Source organism: Anabrus simplex, chromosome 1 (assembly GCF_040414725.1).
Source record: "Anabrus simplex isolate iqAnaSimp1 chromosome 1, ASM4041472v1, whole genome shotgun sequence".
Taxonomy (NCBI): domain Eukaryota; kingdom Metazoa; phylum Arthropoda; class Insecta; order Orthoptera; family Tettigoniidae; genus Anabrus; species Anabrus simplex.
Window position 1 is genome coordinate 296028143 of NC_090265.1, and position 22221 is coordinate 296050363.

At 41.2% G+C, this 22221-nt stretch overlaps 1 protein-coding gene across 1 annotated transcript in view; it reads right to left on the minus strand.

The window, feature by feature from the left end:
* The window catches only part of LOC136864453 (uncharacterized), a 389628-nt gene that overhangs the window by 64957 nt on the left and 302450 nt on the right, over positions 1 to 22221 (minus strand). The window contains exons 7-8 of the mRNA XM_068226219.1: positions 15992 to 16162; positions 3925 to 4269 (exon numbers count right to left, since the gene is read on the minus strand). Coding sequence (XP_068082320.1) covers positions 3925 to 4269; positions 15992 to 16162 — 516 coding nt within the window. The remainder of the gene's footprint in view (positions 1 to 3924; positions 4270 to 15991; positions 16163 to 22221) is intronic.

Genomic DNA, 22221 nt, shown 5'->3' on the forward strand with positions numbered 1-22221 from the left:
TGAAGTTACTTTAATAAGTCAAGTTCAAATCAAACCACCTAATTAGTACCTAATTAATAGTAGTATATGCCAGTTTCATTGAGACAGGCAATAAGGATCATCAATGGACTCACCAAATCACCTATTCTCTTCAATATAAGGTAGACCTACTTGTGGGGATAAATTTGGACCATACTGAACTATCGGTAAAATTATATTTTGTGTTTCATAAGTCGGTGTCACTTGTCATCCAATAATTTTAAACACGCAGTTTAGCATGTTGTAGTGTCCTCCGCCTTGCAGCTATGCAACCCACTCTCGCATCTAAAGTCCGAGAATGTGGTTGGTGTATCCAGTTAGTGCGCTGACTCATGGCGTGTGACGTCAAGCAGCCCGTATAAATAGGAGGCGAACTCAGCAGCAATATTCAGTCAGCTGTGCCCAGCGATCAGCTCTACGCCGTAAGTCAGACACGGAGGTACCCCTCTTAAAATCTGGGCTGAATAGGTGGAGTGAACTCTGATCGGGATGTCTCACCTCTGGACTCACTTCCACCTCACTATTTCCGCCTTCCTTGTAGCTTCGCCCCACTTCGAGTATTATGCTACACAGAAAAGACTTGTATTACATTCCAGCAAGCCTTTCAAGACATTAGATAGCCATCAGCTATCAGAGACATTTATACAGGGTGAAGCGAAATTCGCGCACTCGGGCGTCGCAGCGCGACTCCTCACATGCCAGCAATAAAAAATGTCTCTCACAAAAGTTCGTTCTGCGAGTATATCCGGCAGAAAAAGAACGTTGAAAAGTGGAAACCTGGCAACACTGTAACCACATGTAGGGTAACTACCTTTGTCAGCACAAACCAGTCGTGCTGTACGGTTGGTGCAGTGGATAGAGTTTTGGGTTAGCATGCAGGAGCTCGAGGGTTCGATCCTGGGTTGAGGCGCACTTTTTTATTTGCTAATTTCCATCGGACACTACATACTGTAATAAAGATAACGTTCCTTAGGTCACATGTATCCTACATTTACAAAATATAGTAAAGATGAACAGGTTGTAACGCGTCTAGTAGATGAAGAGGTGCGAAAAAATTCACGCCCACGACGTAGAAAGGGCGTCTTTCAAAGCTGACCAATGAAAACGAATGTTCGTCTATTTCTAGGATCGTAGTATGTAAGTGCAAATGGGTTCTAGAGGACGCGCTGCAATCGCTGTTGACGATTAAGATGCCAGATACCATACCACCTGGACTACATTTACGAAATAAAAAACGCACGCCTCAAACCAGTATCGACCCCCTCGCCCTCCTGCATGCCTACCTAGAACTCTATCCTCTGAACCAACTGCACAGCACGACTGTTGAGTTCTGACAGAGGTAGTTACCCTCCATGTGGTTACAGGGTTGCCAGATTGCCACTCTTCAACGTCCTTTTTCCCCCGAATATACTCGCAGGGTCCGCCTCTGTGGTGTAGTGGTTAGCGTGATTAGCTGCCACCCCCGGAGGCCCGGGTTCGATTCCCAGCTCTGCCACGAAATTTGAAAAGTGGTACGGGGGCTCGAACGGGGTCCACTCAGCCTCGGGAGGTCAACTGAGTAGAGGTGGGTTCGATTCCCACCTCAGCCATCCTGGAAGTGGTTTTCCGTCGTTTCCCACTTCTCCTCCAGGCGAATGCCGGGATGGTACCTAACTTAAGGCCACGGCCGCTTCCTTCCCTCTTCCTTGCCTATCCCTTCCAATCTTCCCATCCCTCCGCAAGGCCCCTGTTCAGCATAGCAGGTGAGGCCGCCTGGGCGAGGTACTGGTCATACTCTCCAGTTGTATCCCCTGACCAAGAGTCTGAAGCTCCAGGACACTGCCCTTGAGGCGGTACAGGTGGGATCCCTCGCTAAGTCCGAGGGAAAAACCGAACCTGGAGGGTAAACAGATGATGATGATGATGATGATATACTCGCAGGACGAACTTTTATGAGATACAATTTTTTTATTGCTGGCATGTGAGGAGTCACGCTGCGACGCTCGAGTGCGCGAATTTCGCTTCACCCTGTATGTGCATGACACTCTTCATTATCATTGTGTATATAGTAGTATAAATTTGTTTAAATGTACATAATTCTTAACTCCACATCAAGCCTACTCATTATAATATTTAGTGTGTTCCAAGTAAGAAGCAAGTCGAAACACATTTTATTTCTATATATTTTGCGAAAGATCTCACTAAAATAAACTATCTAGCTGTGTTATATATTGTTTGCTACTTGTATACAACACAACATACCGATATACAACAATAATAATACCATTCATGACAATTAACTGGCTAGTTTCAAGACAACATTACAGAGCTTGATCAAATAAAGGGGATTTAATCGATGTTCCGTAGGTTTTACATGATACTATACGACGTGCATCATATCTTTGAGAATGTAGTTTATTGGGTTAAAGATTTCATGAAATATAATTAGCATCTGTTAACTACACGAACCTCTGGCATGGGGAGAATTAGTTTCTAAATGAATGCGATAAAATATATGTAATTTTTGAATGTATCAAAATATATTTGCATATATATATAATTGTAGGTGACAATTTTCAAGGTGCATTCTTTTTCCAAAGAATATTTCACACCATGTTTAAACTGTTCATGTAATTTTTAATGATAGGCCTTGTAACTATGAATCAAATGTGTTGCTAAGGTCTTGATTCCCATGGGAGAGACGAGGATTAATTTGATACCTCAACACATTTTGAAAATATCTTAAATGAATATATCCAATAAAGATGAAATTAGAATCAGCAATATAAGAGGAAATGCACCCACATTCATTTTTGGTAGGATATGTCTAACTACGTCCGGACATTCAATTAATCCTTATCGTTACTGGTAAATGTAAAAGAAGGCTTAGCTGCTGACGTTCCATCGATTCTGTGGTGGAATTTACACCAGAAAATTCATGTAGCGTCCGCAAGGCCAGGATGGTTTCTATGACCCCAAAAATGTTTTGTATTATAGCTGTAGTCTGTGTATCAGAAGACAAAATATCTGCTGCGATGACCTTTCTGGAAAAGTAATTCAGTTCTGTACCCCGATTGGTTGGTGAACAAAAATGTTTGGCAAGTCACCAGTAGTATTAAACCCATTGTGTGGGGTGGTGGGGTGGTTTTCTTTTGCGCAGTAGCTTAACTGCTGTCTTCCAATTCAGACAGTCTAACTTCGAGTCTTTGAGAATTATTTGATATCAGAAAGACTGCCCGTCCTTAAAATCTCAGCCAAAGCTTAATATGAGCCAGATGGATAAGCTGAAGAAAATATAAAAATGTGTTGGGGCGCACTGTTTCTGTGGTTTGGCCACTTGACATTCTCTTCGAGTGTCCCGTTTTCGAACCCAGCGATATAGGACGTGATTTTCTCCAGGACCAATACGTGGCGAGAGGAAGGGCAAGTGTTAAACCCTTCGCTAAATCATAAACTGAGCTGAGCGCTCCGCCAATCTCATTTGAAGTAAGAATGTGAACAAGACCAGAGTCTGGTAAATGTAAAATCATAATGCTAAGTTACATATTTAGAAGATATTGCAATGAAGTGGATGGTTAAAGAGATATTTCATTTTTTATTAAATCATGCAAGAAAGGACCAATGCCACAGTAAGTATAGGAGTGACAACTTTTAAGATTGAGGCTCTCTTCTGAATATCAAATTGTCCAAGTATTGTAGCTGTAGTCTGTGTCTCAGAAGACAAAATATCTGCTGCGATGACCTTTCTGGAAAAGTAATTCAGTTCTGTACCCAGATTGGTTGGTGAACAAAACTGTTTGGCAAGTCACCAGTAATATTATTAAACCCATTGTGTCTGAATCTTCCTGGGATTCATGTAAGTCTTTTATTAATATATTCCCGTTAGCCATTATTTCTTCCCCTTCTAATGAAGAAACAGGCTTATACCTGCCACAGACACCAGAGCCAATGTAACCCGCAATGGAAGACTTATGCAGTTGAGGCGGGTCGCGGAGGCGCTGGTGACGTCATTCTGTCGTAGAATCCAGGGTGGAGGTCGGCTGGCGCTTGGGATTATTGTCTGTACTGTTCGTGGTTCGGGCCACGACCCCGTGGTCACGGTCTCCACGCCCTCATCTTCTTCCAGACTTTCTTCTTCCTTTTTACGTGGCCGAGTTCTTCGTTGATTGTTCTTCTTCCTCTCCTTGGAGGGTGTGGTTTCCTTCTTACGCGACTTGTTGTCACGACGTTCCGCGTCTGGAACTATTGTGGTCTTCGGAGCGAGATGCAGTTCTGAAACGTACAAATAAGAAAGTAAGTTCATTTACTAGAAATCATAATTGCCAGGATCCAGTTGTTAACAGTGAGAATGTGAAAAACGAATCAGTAGAATACAATATGCAGGGTAAGTATTTCTTCTATGGAAAAACGAAGGGAGATAACTGGGATGATGATCAGGAGGATGGTAAGTCAAGAAAAATGGCCCATTACACCACTAACCAAACCAAACAAACCAAACCCCATGGCACTACAGCCCTTGGCCTACCAAGCGACCGCTGCTCAGTCCGAAGGCCTGCAAATTACGAAGTGTCGTGTGGTCAGCACGACGAATCCTCTCGGCCGTTATTCTTGGCTTTCAAGACCGGGGCCGCTATCTCACCGTCAGATAGCTCCTCAATTCTAAGCACGTAGGCTGAGTGGACCTCGAACCAGCCCTCAGGTCCAGGTAAAAATCCTGTCCTGGCCGGGAATCGAACCCGGGGCCTCCGGGTGAGAGGCAGGCACACTACCAGTACACCATGGGGCCGGGCCCATTACACCACTACTGTTTGTTAATAACAGTTTACCATAGTTGGAGGAGTACGCACATTACGTTACGTTGCCAAGAGTGTGCCGACGGAAGTCACCTCGAGCAACTGTCATGACGTTGTTTCTTGCTTGACTCAGCGTTACACGAGATGCACTCATCAACAATCATCTTGCAAGTTGCAATATGGAAAATCTCGTACACACTCATTATTCACACTTACTCTTAAATAGCGTGTGTAACGAATGTTACTAAGGACTGACATTTGCTCTAGGGTCATCATATGCAAACTGTGTCCCAGCAGCTTACAGTTGCAGTAGAAAAGTGGGAGTGAACTGGAATAATTATCTTGGTTTTGTTATCTTCCTTTTCACCCCCTGAATCACCTCCTTGAATTTTGACACAGAGGAGAGACTCACAGATTGTTGATGATTGAGCATTAGGTATAAACGTGCTTCACAAAAGAAAAAAAAAAAAATCCCATTGTAGAACTGTTTACTTTTGATAAGGAGGATTAAATGAAGGCTTGTGTGAAATCATTTTGAAAAGTATCTATTTTATTTTATTGGGTGAGCTCATTTGTGCGTCCCAGTAGCGCAGCCAGGATCGGCCAACTGGGGAGGTGGGGGGGGGGGGGTTATGGGTATAGTCACAAAATGATGATAGAACACAAAGAAGGCGCTTGTGCGCATACGTGACTTGTCATTATAAGGGCACTGATATAAGTGAATTATGACATTAGTCATTAAAAAGTAATAGACATTAATATTGGTTTTAGTGTTCGTAATCAATTTAATGAAAGATTTGTATTTCTTGAAGAATTGTATCACTGAAATGATGATTTTCTCTATCAGTTTGTCTGTCTTCCGAAAAAACATCGCGACTAAACTACTTGGCGGATTTCATGAGATTTGTCACAGACAACCTCAAAGAGAATGTATGAAATATTTTAAAAACACAGATGCTTATTGATATTAGTTTAATAATATTTTACGTTGTATTTAAGGTAGTCTGTGGCAATGTGGTACTGTAGAATAATTCCCCTTATTTGTCGCCAGTAATATACAGTATATTACGGCAATAAAATAATATTAGTTCTAATATTACAATCATTGGAGAAAATATAATTCCGTTTATTGCATATGAGTTAGCGTGGACAGGAAGACTATGCAATGCGAATGACAAGAGAGAAGACATATTTAATCAACCGCAAATGGTAAGAGAGGTAGAAGCACCTGTTCTATTCACCACTCACATGTCTTGTTACCTCCTGCAACCTATATCCACCCAAAGGTCTTGCTATACAAACAGTAGGTCTGACCAAAATGCTCCCCAGTTAAGAGGAGAAAACCGTTGAAATATTACCTTTATTGCTACGCTGTTCTCATAAAGATGATATTTGCTAATATCGAACATTTTGGAATGTTTTCTCAAAAACGAATATATTCTTAGTTGTGAAACCTTGAGATACCTTTAATCAAAGTATGTTCTTGTTATCATTGTCAATAATTAGTGGAAAGGTGCTTGAAATCCGTACTGAAAGATTGTGATTTTGTCAAATTTAAGACCCAAATATTTGATTATCTGACACTGTTGATACTGTTGATATGGAGGAAGAGAGATATATGAAAATGGATTGTACTTCATCATTAAGACGTGAGAGGCTCAAGGTATAGAAAGAGGTGGCTAACAGAGATAAACTAGAAAGAGACTGCGAACCTTGAAACAATTATTATAAAGTGCACTTGAAAGAACCTGACTTCAACTAACGCTTGTCACTATTAAATCGCATCCGTAACTGCGCAGTTGGTGATAAGGACGGGCATTAATATCTTTGAGGAAATGAGCCGTGTAGCTACCATCACCTTTTATGTTAGATACTACCGTACTTATAACAATTATTTTCATCCATAAAAATTATGGAAAGGGCCCATGGAGTCATTAACAATAAACACCGACGGAGCCAAAAAATTCGAAAGGCAAAAATTAAAAATAATCAATGTGCATATGAATTAAGCACGGACCATTGAGTTCATCAGCAGTCCATTTACCGAGCGAACTCAACTTCGGCAGCCTTAAAAATGGTAACGTAGCAGATTTCCCATAGCCAAAACAACCTCTCCAACTACCCCAACATCCTGAAGACACTGATGCACTCACTCTATTCACAACTATCAAACAAATCAACAATCACATTCAATCCTTCCTTAATTACTTTAACGCAAGTGTGATAAGCTGATATAACTTGAAAACAATATTCTCTCACCCATGGGTAAATAATGCACGCTTCGAGCTCGAATTATTATTATTATTATTATTATTATTATTATTATTATTATTATTATTATTATTATTATTACGACTTGTGATGTACATCCACTTACTAGTATCATTATTAGTTTACGATCGCATTGTTTGTGAGGTTATGTCATGAAACATGTACTGTATATAGACATTTATATGAGTTCAGTTAATGTAAGAACCTGCATATACATTATACTCAAGAAGTCCATCATGATCTTCAAGAACCATGCTTGCGGACCTCAAATAAATGTTTGACATGCCTCACTCGACTGCCTACATTTAACATCATACGATCACATTATCTATTGTATCCACATCCATTATTGTTGTGAAGGTACTCTTTGTCTTTGGGCAACCTGCAGCTGTTGCAGGAAGATTGTATAATAAATAATACCTGTATATATGATTTGTAATCCACTACCGAATTGTGAAGCACACTGTAACATCCAGAATGGTACTAGGTAGACAAGAACTCTGTAGAATATTCTGCACATTATATCTGGGCTTTAAGCACTCTAGAATTTAAGAGAAAATATATCTTTCTAGAAGCCTGGCCAGACACGTATACAAAGAGGTGGTCTTGATGGTAGAGACGAGTTACTGTTTAGTTATGGTTTAACAGGAGTATACTTGCGACCTCGTGTTTTGTTGAACCGACATGCTGTCAGCACTCAACTGTTTCAACTGTGTTTTAAGGTTGCAATCTCCATGTGCTGTGATAGGCAATTGTTAAAAGTGGCTGTTTGTTGATGTGTGTATTTTGTTTGTGACAGCAGTTGATTAGGTTATGTGTATGTTTATGTGAAGTTAAGGTTAAATAAATAAGTGTACCAACTGACAAAATTTTGTGTGCGTCTTTGTGGATACATCAACTTTATCGATTGGTGTGATCACTAGCATATTCGCCTCAAACCCACAAGAACACAGGCAATATTTGTTTAGCCTAAACGTCCAGCCAATGCACTCACTTGTTATCCCACCCATCTCTGCATCCATTACAGACTACCAACGTATCACAAACCAAACGACACCTCAGTACCTTGGCATACATTACGATCAACATGTCACCTTTCTTCACCACCTAGTTTCTCTAAAACAAAACAAAATAAACGCTTTCGTCTCCTCAAAAGACTTGCAAGCACTACGTGGAAACTCCACACCAACATCTTTCTTGATATAGATGTTGATTCCCATAGGTGTGCTAGGTACCAACTGATGAGCCCACCCTAGCACACGAGGGCGAAACGCTGGCAACCAAGAATGAGCTAGCTGGAAAATTTATAATGTCCAATAACGGACCATTTAAATTGGTATTATAACATCTTTCTTCTCACCAACGAAATCCTCATTCGTATCTACATAGCATACGGATATCCCTCCGGGGCAGATGTATTTAGAGGCACCAACATTTAGAACGCCAAATACCTCGGATGGCTCTCCATCTACATATCCGTTAACCGACGGCCGAACTTTATAACATTCTTCCCTTCCCAAAACACTCCACCTATCTCGAAATCCTACACCGCCATTATCTCTTCTCTCTAGAGATCAAGAAACCTCTACTGACAAATGTAAGCATCTAACGCCTTAAATCGCTGCTCAAAGATGCAATTTTAACACCCTGCAATTTAGAGAATATCCACTTCTCATATCCATTAACTCACAGAGTAACAGCTAATCAGTATTCATTTTATTTATTCAAAATTTAGAGAAGGAAATAAAATTAGTTCATATTATGACATAAACTTTGGTTTTTGGGTATGTGCAGGTAGCATAGCAAACAATGACTCTTTATATTATACCCAACCAATGAAATAAAGATCCTTGATTTATCCCTACAGTTGTACTATTTTTATTTATTCAAATCTTAATGAAAAAGAAACTTATGGCCTATGAAAAGGCTTAACATTACCAAAAGGCCTGCTTCGTTTTGATTAAATTGAAGAGTGAAATACAAACAAAAACATTAAAAACGGAATGCTGGTCGTGATGGAAAGCGGGCCCTTTCGCCCGACCGCACAGTTCATATGAAATAAGTTTCCTGAAGGGAAACGAAAGCCTACCTTGCACAAAAACATTTCGTGATGTCACCACCTTGAAAGATGAAACGTCAAGCAACGCATAATCGTCTTCAAGAAAGGAACACGAGGAGGATGACACAATAATAAACATTTATTTTGCTATTTGGTTTACGTCGTACAGACACACATAGGTCTTATGGCGACGATGAGACAGGAAAGGCCTAGGAATGGGAAGGAGGTGGGCGTGGCCTTAATTAAGGTACAGCCCCAGAATTTGCCTGGTGTGAAAATGGGAAACCACGGAAAACCATCTTCAGGGCTGCCGACAGTGGGGTTCGAACCCATTATCTCCCGGATGCGAGCTCACAGCTGCGCGCTCCTAACCGCACGGCCAGCTCGCCCGGTAATAATAAACATACCGAGCTCGATAGCTGCAGTCGCTTAAGTGCGGCCAGTATCCAGTAATCGGGAGATAGTGGGTTCGAACCCCACTGTCGGCAGCCCTGAAGATGGTTTTCCGTGGTTTACCATTTTCACACCAGGGATATACTGGGGCTGTACCTTAATTAAGGCCACGGCCGCTTCCTTCCCATTCCTAGGCCTTACCTATCCCATCGTCGCCATAAGACCTATCTGTGTCGGTGCGACGTAAGGCAACATGTAAGAAGAATGCTTTTGAAAAGTGATGCTATGATTAATATATTTACAAACATTTTAAATAAAATGAAAAAAAATATCAATGGGAGGACACAGAAGAGGACATACAGTTAAAGACAATAGCAGAGAGTATAGGCTAAATAATTCAAAAATGAAATTAAGAATTACTTGATGAATTCTCGAATCTATGCACTTTACGCAGCCAACGCTTTGACCACTAAGCTGCGAAGTTCGAAAATTAAAGCCCATTCGAGAGAATTTTCAAGTACGTGTTGATTTAATACATATTTATGTAGATTGACTGCGAAAATTAACAAAATCTGTGTCCTGCTATTATTCGTAAACTTCCTTTGTAAATACTATAGCTGACAATTTAAGATGACTTATTACGGTAGTTCAATTGGCGGAGTAATTTGACATTAAGAAATAGGCCCTTGGTTCGGTTCCAGGACATATTGTTCGATTCTAGCTGTAAACGGAACATTCCTATGGTATGTAGGCACTAAACAAGTCAATAGGTGAAAAATTCTGTACGAATACATTTGAATGAAGGAACAGTTGGAGCAACGTAAGTGGTTGCTCACATGGTCTCAAATTACAGATGTAAGTTCATCCAGTGATTCAATAGAGATGGCTCCAATCTCCACTTTCAGTTGTTAGCTCTCTATGAAGATCAATGTTTGTATTTCATCTTGCGATCAATATTACGTGATCGAACCTAAAAAAATTCCTCGATAATTCTGTCGAGTTACTTTCAACTTAATTCTTGCACTCCTCTCTTTTGATTTCATTCCTTAAAGGGAACCGTACGGTACGGCCTCTCGCAAACTCAATTTACACCACACGATTTATATTGGAAGCTATTGAAAGTTTTAAACGACTGTGCCAGCACTTCTCCGTCCGATATCATTTCCTAAGGAGTCGTGCTCTAATCTATTATAAAGTGATCTCATGCAAACTAGATAAATCACAAGCTCTAGTAGGCTAATAGATCTAATAGATCACGGCAAGAGTTCTCCTTACTATGTTATGTGTGTGTATATGGGCAATACCTGAACGAATACGTCACTTAATATCATTATAATCATATGTTATTAATCAATTCAATGTTAAACAAATAAATCACAAGGTATGTATTTTGATGTTCGCAAGAAAGAATTCTACAGATTTGGTGGGAGTGAATAATATTACCACTCACTTGGTTCTTATTGGCCGCTAGGTTAACAGGATTGCCAATGCGTACTCCTGGTATCAGATACTTGGAATATAATAGAATATAATGTATTTGGTTATTAAGTATGTTACGTCCGCCTCTGTGGTGTAGTGGTTAGTGTGCCTGGAGGCCTGGGTTCGATTCCCGGCTCTGTCACGAAATTTGAAAAGTGGCGCGAGGGCTATAACGGGGCCTACTCAGCCTCGGGAGGCCAACTTAGTAAAGGTGGGTTTGATTCCCACCTCAGCCATCCTGGAAGTGGTTTTCCGTGGTTTCCCCACTTCTCTTCCAGGCAAATGCCGGTGTGGTACCTAACTTAAGGCCACGGCCGCTTCCTTCCCTCTTCCTTGTCTATCCCTTCGAATCTTCAAATCCCCCACAAGGCCCCTGTTCAGCATAGCAGGTGAGGCCGCCTGGGCGGGGTACTGGTCATCCTCCCCAGTTGTATCCCCCGACTCAGAGTCTGAAGCTCCAGGACACTGCCCTTGAGGCGTTAGAGGTGATATTCCTCGCTGAGTCCGACGGAAAAACCACCTCTGGAGGGTAAACAGATTAAGAAAGGAAAAAGAAGTATGTTACAGAAAATAGAAGTTATCAAAGACAGATCTTTAGGGCTTTCAATAATGAAATCACCAGTGTTTCGCCTCAGTGTGGCAGTGTGCTCATAAATTAGATTGCCACACTTTCCAAGACGCTGGCGGCTAGTGTGCCTGCAAACCTTCTTTGTAGGACAATGCAGTGATGGAGCACCGGGGAAGTATGTACCGCCACTTGTATAAATGCCTGCCTTTGGCGTTTATATCAAGAAATAAAATCATAATGTAATTTCATCGATTGCAAAATGATAAAAACATTGAAGCTTTCTAGCCCTTCTCAAGCATGAAATTACCAGAGTTTCGCCCCATTGTGGCAGTGGGCTCATCAGTTGGATTTTATTGATAAGACACATGCTGTTCCGTCTTGGTTACCCATCTCAAGTTCGAGCAATGCACGCCGCTGGACTGTAGAGAGAAAACCGTATATCTTTCAAGCCCGAATTTTTCAAATGCACTGTACGAAAGTTCTGAAACAGTTATTGTTCCTTGATACAGAGCACAAACTGTACCGCTTTCCGAGTTGTGGGATTCTGCAATGCGATATATATCTTATTTATTTAATGATTAATTGAGTATAAAGGGAGTTTTACCCTTTGCATGTCGTTATTTCTACGAAGGACTACGTAGACTAGAAAACAAGTTGTGAGAAATTGTGAGGTGAAACTATGTGTGTAAATTCTGTCTGAGATTGTTTCCATCTGCGTGTGTCCTGTAAAAAGTGAATGGTCACCGTCCTTTCGGAAGCGTAAACGACTATTAAGGTTACCTGCCTGCCTACCAATGTGATAAGTGCTTCTTAGGATATATAAAATCGTGAGTATATGCTGCAGATTATACTGCATGTATTTAATTCTTGCACACTCAACATGTTATTTTATAGATTCTATTACTGTACGTTAGTTAGCTTTGAGTGTCGATTATTTACTGATTTAAACGATACCTGTGTGCGGCAAGTTGTGGGCTAGCGCATGGAAACAATTGCCCTCAAATCAACTGGTTCGATTTGCCAATGCAGTTGAGCTGTTTTAGTCTTGCGCCAAATACATCATACTCTTTCTCAAGAATATTGCACTTTAGTAATAGGTGGGGTTATGAATTCCTTTATTTTGCTATGTGTACACGTGGGAAATATCTACGAAAGTACGTATATGATGTAATAAATCCCGTAGCATATACGACGTAGCTTCTTGGCTAAGGGATTTTTGTGCCATATGATTATTGTGACGACGTTCACTGTCATATTGGTTAGCTTTCTTGATAGGATCCATTGCCTCTCGTATTAACAGCTTATTGTTCTCACAATGCTGATTGAAGCCCGTTTCACCACTTAGTCCACAATCAAAATTCTTAGACTTGCCTGGAATCGAACCTAGGGTCTGTTCTTACTTCAAAAAGTGACATCATGTTAAATTTCATAGAATAATGAAACTGTCCAGTAATAGATCGCATTATGTTAGTCCCTGTTCTTCTGTTACCAAGACAGGCCGAGCAGATCGGATGTTGGTTGACGTCATTTGAAGGTAATTAATCGCGACGTCTTTATGTCATTGGCTTCCAACACGTGAAAGAACTCCAATGGGATAAAGTATTGACTACCTTTGGTTACTTAGGTGTCTAGTGCAATTGAAGAAACGTTAAGCAATAAAGCAAATAATACTATTTATTAGTAATAGATCAAGGGGGTCAGTTTTCTTTACTATTATTTTGATTAATGCTTTGCAGGCACAAGGGACTGCCTGGACGAGGCGGTAAAGGCGTGCTCGGTTCGCCCGGAAGGACGTGGGTTCGAATCCCCGTCAAGAAGTCGTAAAATTTAAGAAACAAGATTTCCACTTCCGGCGGTGCACATGGCCCTGAGGTTCACTCAGCCTACACCAAAAATGAGTACCAGGTTAATTCCTTGAGGCAAAGGCGGCTGGGCGTAGAGCTGACCACTCTCCCCCATCAAGTGCCGAGGTTACGGGTAGTGGAAGCCTTTACCTTCCACCCCTCAAGGGCCTTGATGGCCTGTACGGAGGTGACTGACTTTGAAGGCACAAACATGTACAGTATATATATACAGGGTTATTCACCTACACGGAAATAACTTCTAAACGATTCGGCATTCTGTTTTTATATTCGTAAATGGTACCCAGGGTCTTGTAAAATAACGTGCTACTTAGTCTCATGGGGTGATTAATAACCGAGATATTGATATTAACCCCATATTTTTAAATAGAATGGCACAAATTCATACAGCTGGCCTAAAAGTTCAACTACTTACAAGTTCAAATATGCAAGTATTTTCAAAATCGGACAATTACTTTTTGAAATATAAATAGGAACAACGTGCGCGGTTTTGCATGCCGCATCTGACGGCGTGAAGTCGGGCAAGGGCATATTGACGCGCTAGTAGTTTCCTGGGAGTGAGTTCAGCCACAGAACGGATACCAGGCATGTAAGCACCTCGTACACATGTAATGGGTTTGCAAAGTGTGTATGACAGGCGAACTCATGACAGGACAGGTAGGGTTGATGTGTTTAAAAGGAATAAAGTAAGTACTTTGCCTTGAAAGGAACATAACGAAAGCTATCCCACTGTCGGCAGCCCTGAAGATGGTTTTCCGTGGTTTCCCATTTTCACACCAGGCAAATGCTGGGGCTGTACCTTAATTAAGGCTACGACCGCTTCCTTCCCATTCCTAGGCATTTCCTGTCCCATCGTCGCCATAAGACCTATCTGTGTCGGTGCGACGTAAAACAAGGAAAAAAAAAAGAAGAAAATAATAAAATATATACACGACTATATTCGTGTAGAACTGGTTTCACTTATATGCTTAAGGCTTCCCTAACCTATCTCGTCTTCTGTACGAATAACGATAATAATAATAATAATAATAATAATAATAATAATAATAATAATAATAATAATAATAATAATAATAATAATAATAATAATAATAATAATAATAACGCATTTATAACTGGTAGATCAGCCTCAAAAGAGCTGCGTGTGCTGCAGGGTTTGGTTTCTAATAATATTCAATAAATTACCTAAACATTCATATAGGTTCTTTTTAATTTACAAGACGGAAATATGTTCTGTACATTGAAAAATGAAATGGCGTATGGCTCTTAGTGCCGGGAATGTCCGAGGACATGTTCGACTCGCTAGGTGCAGGGCTTTTGACTTGACTCCCGTAGGGGACCTGCGCTTCGTGATGAGGATGAAATGATCATGAAGACGACACATACACCTAGTCCCCGTGCCAGCGAAATGAACCAATGATGGTTAAAATCGGGAATCGAACCCTGTGACCCCTGTGACCAAAGGCCAGCACTCTAACCATTTAGCCATGGAGCCAGACTTCTGTACATTGTTGATTTTTAACTACTCAAGGAACACATGCATGTCAGAAATCTTCGAAGTTTCGTCTGATTTATCTACTTAGACTAAACTCACTGACGCTTATCACTTGGTGTTGCTGCAACTTAAAGGAGCTCATTACTTTGCCTTGCTACTCCTGCGTGTCGTTTGATTTACAGCACCAGCTTTCCGTGGCTGTACGCAGTGTTTTATGATTACTTAATCGACATTCAATACATCAAAAACACAAACAAACCTCATGGCGCCATAGCCCCGAAGGGCCATGGCCCATCAAGCGACCACTGCTCAGCCCAAAGGCCTGCAGATTACGCGGTGTCATGTAGTCAGAACAATGAATCATCCCGGCCGTTTTAGACCGGGGCCGCTATCTCACCGTTAGATAGCTCCTGATTGTAGGCGGAGTTCACCTCAAACCAGCCCTCAGATCCAGATAAAAGAAACCTGATTCAAAGGGCTCAACGCTGATCAATCAGCCAAGAACCCGGGTAATAATAATAATAATAATAATAATAATAATAATAATAATAATAATAATAATAATAATAATAATAATAATAATAGAACAACGCCAAACCTTTTAAATACGAGCCCCGTGGTGTAGATGTATCGTTTGTTCTTTTTACTTGGAGGACCTGGATTCGATTCCTTGCGCGTTCATGTATTTTAATTGTGGACTGAGCGCTAGAACGTAGTTTACTCAGTATCGTGTGACCAACTGAGGAAATGGCTGTAAGAGAGGCAGTGGAGCCTGTCACAGATGCCGATCACTACGGACGAGACTGTCGTAATGCTGACCACGTAGCTTTCCAGTACCTGCTGGTAATCTGGCTGGGTAGTAGGCTTAAGTGCCAACCGAGTGCGCTGTGATTTGAACTCGCAACTCTCATCACAGAAGGCCTTAATGCATCTAATACAGTTTAAAATATTGATCATGTTTTTTTAAAAATATATATTTTGCTCTTCATTAGCCATAAAGGTATCTTTAAATTTAAGGAAAATATAAAATAAATATCTTGACTTACTGCCACAGAAACTAAAAAATCATCTTACCCTGCAGACGTACTCCACCTTCCACTTTGCCCAGTGCGTTCACCGAGGAGCAGACATAGCCGCCGAAGTCCCTCTTCTCCAGGTTACGAATGGTGAGGTTCATCAGAAGCGCGTAGTCGGATAACATGGCCTCCTCCATCACGTACTTAGTTCCTTCCAGCAGCTTTTCTCCTGGAACATTCGAATGTTATCGTCTTACACAGAATTCTAGTGCAGGGATTAAGACTACCATCTCTACCATTTATTTACAATAAATAAATAAATAAATAAATAAATAAATAAATAAATAAATAAATAAATAAATAAATAAATAAATAAATCAAATTAACTAACGGAGTACATAAATTCAATCAACCAATAAAGAAATAGATAAACTGATCACAAACAATTAATCAAACATACAAACGAAAAATCAAATAAACATAAGCCCGAGCATATGTAAAATTCAACGGACATGCATACAAATAAACACAAAACGAACAAACCATAAAGTAAGCAAATATAAACTTGAATTACTCGAGTTAACTGTAAAGGTCCATTTTATCTTTTTCAGACTTTTCTTTTTCCTTGGCAAGTCATAACAGTCTTAATTGCAAAACATCCGTGTTAATTATTTATCTACGGGGCCAGCTGGCCGTCGGGTTAGGGATGCGCAGCTTTGAGCTTGCATCCGGGAGATAGTGGGTTCGAACCCCACTGTCGGCAGTCCTGAAGGTGGTTTTCCGCGTTTTCCCATTTTAACACCGGGCAAATGCTGGGCCTGTACCGTAGTGAAGGGTACGTCTGCTTCCATCCCATTCTTAGACCTTTCCTATCCCATCGTTGCCATAAGACCTATCTGTGTCGGTGCGACGTAAAGCAAAATATCAAAAAAGATAGAATAACTATTTATGAAAACCTGTCAGCACTTAACTAAAAAGTAGTTAGTAGTATGAGAAACAAGTGACATTATTGTGAAATGAAATGGCGTATGACTTTTAGTGCCGGGAGTGTCCGAGGACATGTTCGGCTCACCAAATGCAGGTCTTTTGACTTGACCCCCGCAGGCGACCTGCGCGTCATGGTGAGGTTGAAATGATGATGAAGACGTCACATACACCCAGCCCCAGTGCCTGCGAAATTAACCAATTATGATTAAAATTCCCGACCCTGCCGGGAATCGAACCCGGGACCCCTGTGACCAAAGGCCAGCACGATAACTATTTAGCCATGGAGCCGGACGACATTATTGTAATAATTAACTTTTGGAAAAGTAAACTTACTATTTATTTCCAATGAGAAAAACAAGTTAAACATGTAAGCGTAACGATGTATTATTTAATTTTCGCTGGACTTACATTTGAATGACAGATAATGAAGAGATACATCAGTTGTGATAATGTTTATTGCTAAAGACGAGTTTTGTTATTGTTAACCGGAGAGTAAACCTGACTACGTTTCGTGGCAAAATAGGCTAGTAGTTTTGACAGATTATTTACTTCACAATAGATATTAGAAAATTTAGGACCAAATATAATCTACAGCATGGGAATATATATTTGAATAAGAATCAGTGTCCTTTCAATGGTGTGATTAGCTGCCACCCCCGGAGGATCGGGTTCGATTCCCGGCTCTACCACGAAATCTGAAAAGTGGTAGGAGGGTTGGAACGGGGTCCACTCAGCCTCGGGAGGTCAACTGAGTAGAGGGGGATTTGATTCCCTCCTCAGCCATCCTGGAAGTGGTTTTCCGTGGCTTCCCACTTATCCTCCAGGCAAATGCCGGGATGGTACCTAACTTAAGGCCACGGCCGCTTCCTTCCCTCTTCCTTGTCTATCCCTTCCAAACTTCCCATCCCCCCACAAGGCCCCTGTTTAGCATAGCAGGTGAGGCCGCCTGGGCGAGATACTTGTCATCCTCCCCAGTTGGATCCCCGACTCAGAGTATGAAGCTCCAGGACACTGCCCTTGAGGCGGTAGAAGTGGGATCCCTCGCTGAGTCCGAAGGAAAAACAGACCCAGGAGGGTTAATAGATGAAGACGAAGAAGTCCTTTCAATGTTTGTAAATTAACGGAAGAACATACAAAAGGCAATGATAGGAAACTGAGGAACACTTTTAAGACCTATTTATTAAGTTATTTACGAGAAATTGGTTTTCAAGGAAATGATATTAATTTGAACATTACTGGGCTGTATGTGCGTGGGTTGGTATACGACAAGCAAAATCATACCTCCCTGTCATTTGGAACTGTAGATAAGGATTTAGAAAACATCAAGGTATCCTGGACTACAGCATGATTCTAAATACTTGTACAACATCCCAATATACGGTGAAAGAGCTCAGAACACCCTCCACTTCAGGCAATATTTTGTCAATACTGTATGTCTGATACATTCTAGAGAATGCGAAATCCGTGATCCTGTTCAAATAATTCAATATCTCGCAAAGGAATTGATAAATTGCTTAAAGCTCTCTCAGTGTGCTTGCAGCGTATAGTTACAGATAAACCTGTCTAACAAGATAAATCTCCGATTTCAAAAGAAGAGAGATCATTTTTACATCTTTATTTTTATCGTAGAGGGAACAGGTAAATATTACGATGTACAGTTTCCTATGTCAAGCACTTTTTAATGAGATTGTTTCGTGATGTATTCCAAATTGTTAGAGAAGCTGTATCTCTCAATGTAGGTAGACTTACTTTCCTAACTCTGTTTATGAGGCATTTGATACTGTTTCACATACGGGGAAATGATTGGTTCAAGCGAGATATATGGATATAATCACTGCTAGATTGCTATTGATATATTCAACCTTCGATCGTTTCCCCCAAGTCAACAAGAAATCTCACTTTTTAAGTGGCCCAGTATCATATAGATGATAGTGCTTACTTCCCTTAGTCCCTTAATTCAAAATAGCCGGTAAGATCCTGAAGTCCGTGGTACTGAAAGTTTCAAATAATGATAATAACAATATAAACTAATAATAATCTTATTGGTTTGAAGTCCTACTATCTATGTTTATGATTTTAATAAATAATAAACCGAGCTCGATACCTGCAGTCGCTTAAGTGCGGCCAGTGTCCAGTATTCGGGAGATAGTAGGTTCGAACCCCACTGTCGGCAGCCCTGAAAATGGTTTTCCGTGGTTTCCCATTTTCACACCAGGCAAATGCTGGGGCTGTACCTTAATTAAGGCCACGGCCGCTTCCTTCCCACTCCTAGCCCTTCCCTGTCCCATCGTCGCCATAAGACCTATCTGTGTCGGTGCGACGTAAAACAACTAGCAAAAAAAAAAAATAAAAAAAAATAATGTTATTTGCTTTACGTCCCAGTAACTACTTCTACGGTTTTCGTAGACGCCGAGGTGCCGTAATTTAATCCCGCGAGAGTTCTTTTACGTGGCAGTATCTACCAACATGAGACTGCCGTATTTGAGCAGCTTCAAATACTACCGGACTAAGCCCAGATCGAACCTGCCAAGTTGGGGTCAGAAGGCCTGCGCCTCAACCGTCTCAGCCACTCAGCCCGGTTGTATTCATACGTACCTCCATATCCCCACATCACATTACATTAACAATCCACACGTCAAGTTGACGGGTTCAATCATAGTTCAGTCCGCTAGTATTTGAAGGTGCGCAATATGTAAATAGGTAAATATTATGATGTACAGTTTCCTATGTCAAGCACTTTTTAATGAGATTGTTTCGTGATGTATTCCAAATTGTTAGAGATAAGACATTTTAGCTGCATCTCTCAATGTAGGTAGACTTACTTTCGCAACTGTGTTTATGAGGCATTTGATGCTGTTTCACATACGGGGAAATGATTGGTTCGAGCGAGATATATATTGACAGAAAGTAAAGTTTTTTTTTTGCTAGGGGCTTTACGTCGCACCGACACAGATAGGTCTTATGGCGACGGTGGGATAGGAAAGGCCTAGGAGTTGGAAGGAATCGGCCGTGGCCTTAATTAAGGTACAGCCCCAGCATTTGCCTGGTGTGAAAATGGGAAACCACGGAAAACCATTTTCAGGGCTGGCGATAGTGGGATTCGAACCTACTATCTCCCGGATGCAAGCTCACAGCCGCACGCCTCTACGCGCACGGCCAACTCGCCCGGTGAAAGTAAAGTTTTAAGCCACGAAAGTTCAAACAGGACCAGTTTAGTGGAAGGTCCAGATTTCGATGTGTAGATGGATTGTTCTTGTGAAACCAGTTGAGGACTATCGAGCATATAAATTATGTGTGCTTCATTACGTTAGTTTAACATTTGATATTTTGGATAAGCTTTATTTAATGTAATTCAACATTGATTCAAAATTCTCATTTAATTAATTTAAAATTAATCAATTAATCTATTTGTGAGTAATTAATCTAGTTATTTGTTTTTCACTGAGAATAATGTGTTATAAATTTATTGATTTCAAGTTTAGAGTGAGGTTACGTTAAAATGAAATGAAATGGCGTATGGCTTTTAGTGCCGGAAGTGTCCGAGGACAAGTTCGGCTCGCCAGATACAGGTCTTTTTGATTTGACCCCCGTAGGCAACCTACGCGTCGTGATGAGGATGAAATGATGATGAAGACGACACATACACCCAGCCCCCGTGCCAGCGAAATTAACCAATTAAGGTTAAAATTCCCGATCCTGCCGGCACCCCTGTGACAAAAGACCAGCACGCTAACCATTTAGCCATGGAGCCGGACGAGGTTAGGTTGGTCAAGTAGCACAATAACTGTAAGCTTTTGTTAATGTTTTGACTCACATTTAATGCAAATTTCATTCAATTAAAATTGTATTAGTTTATTTCAAGAGAATTTCAATTATATTCAGTTCACAGTTTATATAATTTATTTTTCAAAATAAGTCTGGTTATCTCATTTAGTAGCTTAGCCCATACCTTAGGATCCTTTATGTACCCCAAACAAAGACGAAGTGACGAATGACAGTCTGAGCCATGAGATATACAGGATGAGCAACATAAAGCGGAACCAGTCCCACAGCTCGGCAGCGCAGCATACACACGGGTGGTGTGTGCGTGACAGGAGGTCCGCAGTAAGTATATTGTCGCGTAAGCTATGTCCAATAAACAAACAAGCAACACAAAACAACAGAAAAATAAATTTACTCACATATATAACGCCATGCCTTTGCTGGCGAGATATAGCATTTACAGTGCACTATGTCTTCTGGTATGGGCCAGAATCAATTTGTTACTTTCATTGTCCTGTCTCAGTCTCATCCTTGACTTTGACAATATGAAGGTGAGCGAGGTATGAGCGATGCTAGTAGTGCCATTCCTTATGCAGCCAGTCCCTGTTATGAATGGTGTGAAAATACCACTCATAGGGTCGGTTGGTGCATGCATTACAGTGGGCCTGGAAGACTGGTATGTAATAGCAACTTCTGGCTCAGTGAAGAAAGCAACGGGAAACTACCTCACTCCTCATTTTCCTAGTATATCTCTTCAGTAACGCGTAGGCTATATATGATAGCTGTTGGTGGAACTCTGGAGGATCAAACCAGCCTTCGGGCTGAATACCCAACATACATACATACATACATGCATATCATGCCAGATGTTGAAACTGCCTCTCTTCGTTATTTAAGCCTTTCTGGCAACTGCTTAGGAAATTGTTCATTACCCTCTGCAATTCCCTCTGAGATATTGCAACAATTTTTCGAAACCGTGATTAATGTCAATTTCTCCATCATATACGGCATTCAAAACCCATTCACAAACTGGCATTCGTAACGCAGGTTCACCCTGTTTCATCATCATCATCATCATCTGTTTACCCTCCAGGTTCGGTTTTTCCCTCGGACTAAGCGAGGGATCCCACCTCTACCGCCTCAAGGGCAGTGTCCTGGAGTTTCAGACTCTTGGTCGGGGGATACAACTGGGGAGTATGACCAGTACCTCGCCCAGGCGGCCTCAACTGCTATGCTGAACAGGGGCCTTGTGGAGGGATGGGAAGATTGGAAGGGATAGGCAAGGAAGAGGGAAGGAAGCGGCCGTGGCCTTAAGTTAGGTACCATCCCGGCATTCGCCTGGAGGAGAAGTGGGGAAACCACGGAAAACGACTTCCAGGATGGCTGAGGTGGGAATCGAACCCACCTCTACTCAGTTGACCTCCCGAGGCTGAGTGGACACCGTTCCAGCCCTCGTACCACTTTTCAAATTTCGTGGCAGAGCCGGGAATCGAACCCGGGCCTCCTGGGGTGGCAGCTAATCACACTAACCACTACACC